The 7,409-nt window shown below is 37.8% G+C and overlaps 1 protein-coding gene across 2 annotated transcripts in view; it reads right to left on the bottom strand.

Annotated features, from left to right (window-relative positions):
- Positions 1 to 988: 988 nt before the first annotated feature.
- Positions 989 to 7,409, bottom strand: part of LOC107654021 (KAT8 regulatory NSL complex subunit 1-like) — a 25,988-nt gene continuing 19,567 nt past the window's right edge. For both annotated transcript variants that reach the window (XM_016440903.1, XM_016440904.1), the window contains exons 7-14: positions 7,081 to 7,260; positions 6,827 to 6,994; positions 5,620 to 5,753; positions 5,099 to 5,217; positions 4,116 to 4,173; positions 3,899 to 4,011; positions 3,563 to 3,821; positions 989 to 2,248 (exon numbers count right to left, since the gene is read on the bottom strand). In XM_016440903.1, the coding sequence (XP_016296389.1) occupies positions 2,096 to 2,248; positions 3,563 to 3,821; positions 3,899 to 4,011; positions 4,116 to 4,173; positions 5,099 to 5,217; positions 5,620 to 5,753; positions 6,827 to 6,994; positions 7,081 to 7,260 (1,184 nt within the window). In that variant the 3' untranslated portion in view covers positions 989 to 2,095. The remainder of the gene's footprint in view (positions 2,249 to 3,562; positions 3,822 to 3,898; positions 4,012 to 4,115; positions 4,174 to 5,098; positions 5,218 to 5,619; positions 5,754 to 6,826; positions 6,995 to 7,080; positions 7,261 to 7,409) is intronic.

The raw sequence follows: 7,409 nt of genomic DNA, 5'->3' as shown, positions 1-7,409 counted from the left end.
TTTAAACTAAAATTCAGTAGGCCTAATTTATTTTGGCCCAAGTATAAACAGGAGCTATTAAATTTCGCAAAGATGTGTAATTTCTTGGAATATAGGATGATGTGTCATTAAGGGTTTGTTTATCATCAAAAGCAGTTTCGATTTTTGAAATTGTTATTTTTCAGGTAAAACAGCATTGACACCTTAAAATATTGTCAGTAAGTTAGAGCCATTTAAATGTCCATTTAACATAAATATTACTCAAAAAGTCTAAAAAAGAAAGAAAGAAAGACAACTTACCGTTGGAAAACATGACCTTGTCCCAGTCAGTCTTCTCAATAGTGTGTTGGCAGTGTTTCAGTTGGTAGCAATAAAGCTGTTTACACCAATAACGACAACAAAGATAACCATGATGATAATTACATTAGCCTAGCGTCCACACAAACGCAAGCTATCGTTCAGTTTCTTGTATTGGCGCGCTCACCTGCCGCTTTAAATGCTTGAACGGTTTAAATGTGGTGGATTCTGATTGGCTGTCAATGTTTTACCAAACATCAACTGGAGAGAAAAAATAAACCGTTCTGAAAATGATTCCGAAGATTTCGTTCCTCTGTGTTATCTTTCCATATTCTCATAGAATTACAATAATTCAGTCTTTATAGTTTTAGTTATTGTACTTGGTGTGGAAAAAGCCTGTGGTCCTCCATAATTATTTGCAAGGAGCATTCAGGTATGGCTCCATACTCCTGTGTAACCTCTTCATGATCTAATTAACTCCCGATGGATAAAATCAAGTCCTGCCATTTTCTTAATAGCCGAATATGCAATTTCTCACACGTCTGCACCAGGCCTTGAAAATCCTTTTCCCCTGTTGTCAGGAGCAGCACAAGCACAAACAAGGCATCAGTTTCTACGCTTGCCTCCAATGTAGGAGATGTGTCAGAAAATCAATAAGGTTGGTTGTTTTATCGTTACAGCACAGTGATGAGACCTACAACCTGAATGGAGTTTGATTTGTTTTAATGGTACTATTTACAAAAGGGTGTTTTTCTTTTTTTTTTCTGCAAATGATTTAACATCTGAAACAGTCTGAATTACAATGAAACCTGTCTCAAACAGCTATGAAGAGAAAGACACATCAAAGAAATTTAAAAAAGACAATTGTGATTGTATGAAAAAGAAAAAGGACAGGGCCACAACAATAATGTTGAGTTGCATAGCAAGTAGATTCTCGAAGGGGCGACAGTGCGGAAAAAGAACACTAATATGGGGTCACACCGACAAAGTGAAAGAAAAGCATACGTCTTGTTAACACAAGTTTCCATACAACTGCATAACCTGAGGGGCAGGTCTGTGTGAAACATCTGGCTCCTTTCAGAAGGAATACAAAGTACAACCTCAACAGATGATGTAGAAGGAGCCTGGAACACGTAAGGGCCCAAGTGTGAGAGCTAAACTAATGTGCACTAAAAGGCTTTGTTTCGCAGAGCTTGCAATTTCTCCATTAACACTGAGATACATAATGCCATGACCATCAGCATAGCCACACTCCATATGCTGGTGGGAAATGATTAAAAAGGGAGGGTCGAGGAAGCGAGCAAGATATTGACACCCTGTGAAGTGCTTTTTCACTGAGGAGATCTCTGCTTGGAACGTGACCGTCAATCGAGAATAACACGGACAAGTATTTTCGTCGGGTTTTGGTTTGTCACTTCACAACACAAGCATACATATATAAGTCAGCAGAGAGGCACCCTTTGGTCAAGCCCTCTTAAGTCTGCTACACAGTGCACTACATAGTGTTCACCTGACAGGTTAGAATACCACACCAAGTCCCAATGATATATTTAGCTGACTATGAAAACATTTATGGAAACAACTTTCATACATCTCGTTTACATTTTTTCTTCTGAGAAAAGAGTTTTAGAAGACAGGTTTAGCTTTCTATGTTCGGTAATATTCACTAAAAACTGTGAAAATAATTGGGTGATGTTTGAATATCAAACAACAGAAGTCCTGACAGATTTTTTTTATTTGTTTGTTTTGATTAGTATGAGTTTTCTTCTCAATTAATGCCATAGGAGTTGTGGTTTTAAGGTCGTTAATCAGTTGATCGTCACGGCGAGGAAGCGTCGCTCTCTGACTCCGCCCTGCAGTGGGCGTCAGCTCTGAAGCCTGTAGGAAAGCTCGGTTGACTCTTGTCCGTCTCGGGCTCCACTATCGGGTCCTCAGGTAAAGGAAAACTCCTGGGTTCCCAAGGCTGGACCGTCTGTCAGGGTAAAAAAACACAGGGTGTTAAGAATAGAATTTGTAGTAAAGAAATTAAATGGTGTTTCTGTATGTATTTTCTTATTTCCACATTCCCATTTTATAAAACAAAACACATTGAAGAGTTAAGTTTTGATCTCTAACAACAAAAAAGCAATTAATTTTAAATATAAATATCATAAAATATACTACTGTTATTATACTAACCCCAAAATCACTTTAATGTAGCTACACGGAAGCAGCTGATGACGTATGAGGTCGGCACTTCTGAGCGGCGCATGCGCAAAGCCGACCTCATATGTCATCCTCCCGGAACTGCTCCCGTGTACAACTGTTGGCTCAAGCTACATTAAATTGATTATTACGTTTTGAATATGGATATTTTTCTTACAAAAACGCATCGATTCGCTACAGGAGGCCTTTGTTCACCCCCCGGAGCCATGTGAGACACTTTTTTTATGGATGTGCGCTTTTTATTTAACTTCTTTTGGACTGAAGCACTGCAACACCCGCTGAGTGGCATTAAACAGCTTGAAAGATCAAAGACAATTTTTAATATAACTCCCAACTGGATTCGTCTGAAAGAAGAAAGTCATATACACCTAGTATGACTTGAGGGTGAGTAATTTGTGGGCTAATTTTCATTTTTTGGTGAACTAACCCTTTAAGACTGGTTTTGTGATTTCTGAATGATCATGTGACACTGAAGACTGGAGTAATGATGCTAAAAATTCAGTTTTGATCACAGGAATTTAAGATATTAAAACAGAAACGAGTCATTTTAAATTGTAATAATATTTATATAATTTACAGAATTATTTAAATAATTCGTTTTTGCTATATTTTCTGAAAAGACAAACTTTTGACTAAACAATAGTTTATTTTCATCTATAGACACATTTATGTTTTGTTATGTTATATAAAAACAATGCTTCAAAATCTTACTAAATTAAATAATTGTCTTTTACACTGTTCCTGTAAGGCCAAAAAAGTAAAAAATTATTTTGAATTATTTAAAGTTTTTTTTTTTTTACATTGTATCAAGTTGGAAGTCCATTTTTACATTTTTCATACCCACTATTAAATGTTAACCGAAGGTAAAAATGTTCACTTAATTGATTAAGCTGCGACTGTAGCGATGAGACAAAGACAAAAAAGATAAACACTTTTCCAGAAATACTAGCGCTTACAATAGATTGCTCTTTAGAAAGCAGGATGTAAAATAGAAGCGCATTTTTTCATTTCAATTTTTTTCTATGGAGAAAACGAGCAGGATGATGATCATGAAACTGGCGTGAGAATGCGTGTATGTTACCATCTCCTCAAAGGTGCAGTCTGAAGTGGAACCGCACGTGTCTTCGCTGTACAGCAGTCTGTGTGTGTCTCTGGTGTGAGGTGTGTGTGCGTCGCGGGAGCACGGCGTGTCTGGGCTGGGTGGGCTCAGGGGTGACTGCACCGGCCCGTAGTCCTGCAGGAGGTGGAAGTGACTTGCGTCTGGGGATGAGGGCTGAGGCGTCGAAGGGTTCGTTCCCACTATTGATGGTGTCGTTCGCCCATCCAGGGATTTATAGGACCTGTGGAACGACATGGTTAACTATAAACTCACAAAACAGGAAAAACGTTGTCTGATAAGATCAAGTAGGGCAGGTACCTGCTGCCTCTCCTCTTGGCGGGTGCGAGAGCCGTCCATCGCCAGCGAGAGCGCTCCTGATCCTCTAACGTCTGGTGGAGTTTAGCGAACGCTCCTTCTGAAAGGTCCTCCACCTACACGGATGAATCATTGGGTCACATCACAAATAAGGATCGACAAGAGGTTGAATTGGAATATATGGGAAATGAGTGGAGGAAAAAACAGATGGCTGTTATACCGGAATGTTATTGTCTTCCTCTGCCAATGGTTTGACTAAAATGTCCACTTCCCTCCATCTGAACAACAGAGAAATAAGTGTGAGTAGAGCAGATGTTTGAAATGGAACAGTTTATTAAACCTTTAGACAAAATTAAAAAAAAATGTTTGCATGTGTGTTTTTTGTTCAGTATCATATTTGATACATCAGGATTTTATGACCCATATAGTATGATAGTGAGAATATGGAGCTCAAACTTGAGAAGGAAAACACCTCAATATTCCAAACTGAACAAAATTATGCAACTGGGGCATTTGCTGATATTTATATGGCCAAAAAGATTAAATTCCAATAGCTTGTAATGTAAATCAATGGGATCTTTATAACAATGTAACAGACTACTTAATAAAATGATACAAATATCAGCTGTCACTTTATCTCTCTCAATAATATGTCATAATAGGATGATATTTAATGTTTAGTTTATAAGATCAAAGCTCTGTAGTGTTTAATGTGGGGGCAAAACATAGAATGCAATGCAATACAATAATGATTGAGAGATGAACAAATGAATGTTCCTCAAAGGCCTCAAACACCTGATGTATCATGTCATATTTAACACGATTTTTCAAAAATAAATAAATAATAATACAATAATAATAATAATAATATGTATGAATAGTCAAGTAAACTCAAATTATTTCAGTCTAATAAGTGTTTATCTTTAAATTCTTAAGACTGTTTTTACATTTACTTTATAAAAATCTTTTCACAGCAAAAAGACACCTGAAGGGCAACGTTTTTATAACTATACTGAAAGGCCTTTTACTTGCTATAAAAGTCTAAACAATCAATCAGATGGCAAAAAGCATGTAGTCGATTGTGTGTAACAGGTTTTTTAGAGCGTTTTGATCATGTTAATCATTTTAGGGCTTATAAATTTGCGTATCAAATATGATACAGTCAGCTTTAATGGAGGCACTGTGAGTGACTTGGAGACACACCTGGGTGTGAGAATTTCCTTGTACTGAAGCTTCTCCACTCTGGTGGTGGCGGCCACTGACATTGGAATGACAATGTTGTTGATATCAAACGGACTCTCACCTCTTCTTCTCCGAACGGGCTGTTTAAAACATAAATGAAAAGTGAACACATGAGCTCTATTTAAAATCCTGACAAGAGCAGCGTATTCTGACTTTGAATGTACAATGCTGACATTTGTTTAAATATAAAGTTTAACAATCACTATTAGGACATATTATGATTCCTGTTCTTTCATCCCTAAATTTAAGCCCTATGTGTTAAGAACCATTTAAGACTGCACTAAGATTTATTTTGGCATGTTTTTGCCAATATTAGACAGTATACTGTTGATTGGCTAGGAAGCAAAGTGGAGGGGGAAGGGGGATGTGGCTGTCCCACAAGCTGGGATTCAAACTCGAGTCACTTAAAGTTTAACTGTGCCACATGTCAAGAACGCTTTTGGCTCAGACCAAAACTATTGTACAGAAAATAATGAACGTACCACGCTGTTTCCCAGAGGAGTGCTGCTCTCAACGGGGAGGGAGAGCTGTCTGGTCAAGGGACTGGTGTTGGAGGAGTGAAGGCTGGACAGAGACGCACATGGACTTGGACATGCATCCATCACCACTTTTGGTGCTATATGAGGAAAGGAAAAATGAAAAAAGATATATACACATATAAGACACTCATATGTGCTTATTGACCATTTAAAGGTACAATATGTAATTTTTCGCCGCTAGAGGGCGCGTATTCAAAATAAACAAACATTTGGGATAATGCAAGTACACAAGTCAGCAAAATATATAACACTGTTCTAGTAGTTTTTGGATATTTAAAAAAAAAAAATCTTATATATTGTGCCTTTAATTTCAAATTAAATGGTGTGTTGATGGTGTGTTGTGTTGGTCTCACTGAGCTGTTTGGTACCATGGTCAAAAATGTACTTTTGCATTAAGAGACCATATTTCAATCAATTCATGAATGAATTGATTTAATCAATCAGAATACTACAGTATTTTATCAATAAAATGTTATGAACAAAAGTAATTTTACACTATTTACTCTCGTCTTTTTAGAGCAGCTTTTCGGTAGAATTGAATTTTTTGTTTGCATCACTGAATCACTATTTCCTTGTTTATCACTGTAAAACTGCTTTGAAACAATCTGTATTGTATAAAGCGCTATAGAAATAAAGGTGACTTGACTTGCAAAGGTGGCACAAGAGCTGCATCCGACATGGCATAATGGTATGACATTAATATCATTTTAAATAGCCTACATAAAGTAACTTATAAAGTTAAAAACAAGACCTCATTACAGGATAGGGCTGCAATATTTTGACAAAAAAATGAATGCCCTTGATGAATACTTATTATAATACAATATCTAAATGTAATGCCATAATCAAGACTTTTTATGTTCACATTTCACTTCAACATGACAGTCATGACTGTTTCAGTTGAATTGTACAGGGGCGTTATTTACCCTGGTATCTTGCATTCATTTTTGGTGTCTTTTTTGCCCCAAGCCCCCATTAATATCTGACCCTGGGTGCTCTTCAGTCTACTGAAACGGGATTTTATGACTGCATGCTTTATTTTATGCTGCTGTCAGTAACTGTGCATAGCTGAAATAACCAGAAGCATTCATTAGACAGGCCGTTTAAGACATATTTAGGGTCATGTTTGTATGGAAAGCATTGCACTCACAGTCTGCTCTGTCCAGTGAATGCTCTCTGACCCTCTTCCTGCTGTGACTCTGGTGCAGTACACGATCCGGCCTGCAGGGTGTGAGTGTGTCCAGCTTTGGGACACATGAGATGTTGTCCACCTGCAGCCTGTGCAGCCTCTGCGACCTGCTCTTGTGACGGGCCAACCCTGACAGAGAGAAAGAATGAATAATGAATGGCTTCAGTCACTCTTTCACAGTCAGTGGCTGTGAGTAGAAATGTGTGTGTACTTACGGACTGCAGCCGCATGCGAGTTTGACAGTCTGAATTTGTGTTTAGAGAGGAAGGAGGAGGAAGGTGTGATGGAGAGCTTGTGTTTGAGAGAGATCTTCTTCAGCGGTTTGATCCTGTCAAACGGACGAGTTTGCCAATGAGATCTCAAGACCTTCTTCAACTGTAAGCTGAGAGCCACATCTGACAGACAAACCAGAGGAGCAAAGGAGAGAAAAATGTATAGACAGAATCATTACAATTTATGAAATTTTAACAAATCTAGGACTGGAACAATTCATAAATAAAATTGAGAATCTGTGAATGGTGAACTTCTGACAACAATGATACTA

Source organism: Sinocyclocheilus anshuiensis, unplaced genomic scaffold (genome assembly GCF_001515605.1).
Source record: "Sinocyclocheilus anshuiensis isolate Anshui unplaced genomic scaffold, SAMN03320099.WGS_v1.1 scaffold454, whole genome shotgun sequence".
Taxonomy (NCBI): Eukaryota; Metazoa; Chordata; class Actinopteri; order Cypriniformes; family Cyprinidae; genus Sinocyclocheilus; species Sinocyclocheilus anshuiensis.
This window is presented reverse-complemented; position numbering and strand designations above follow the sequence as displayed.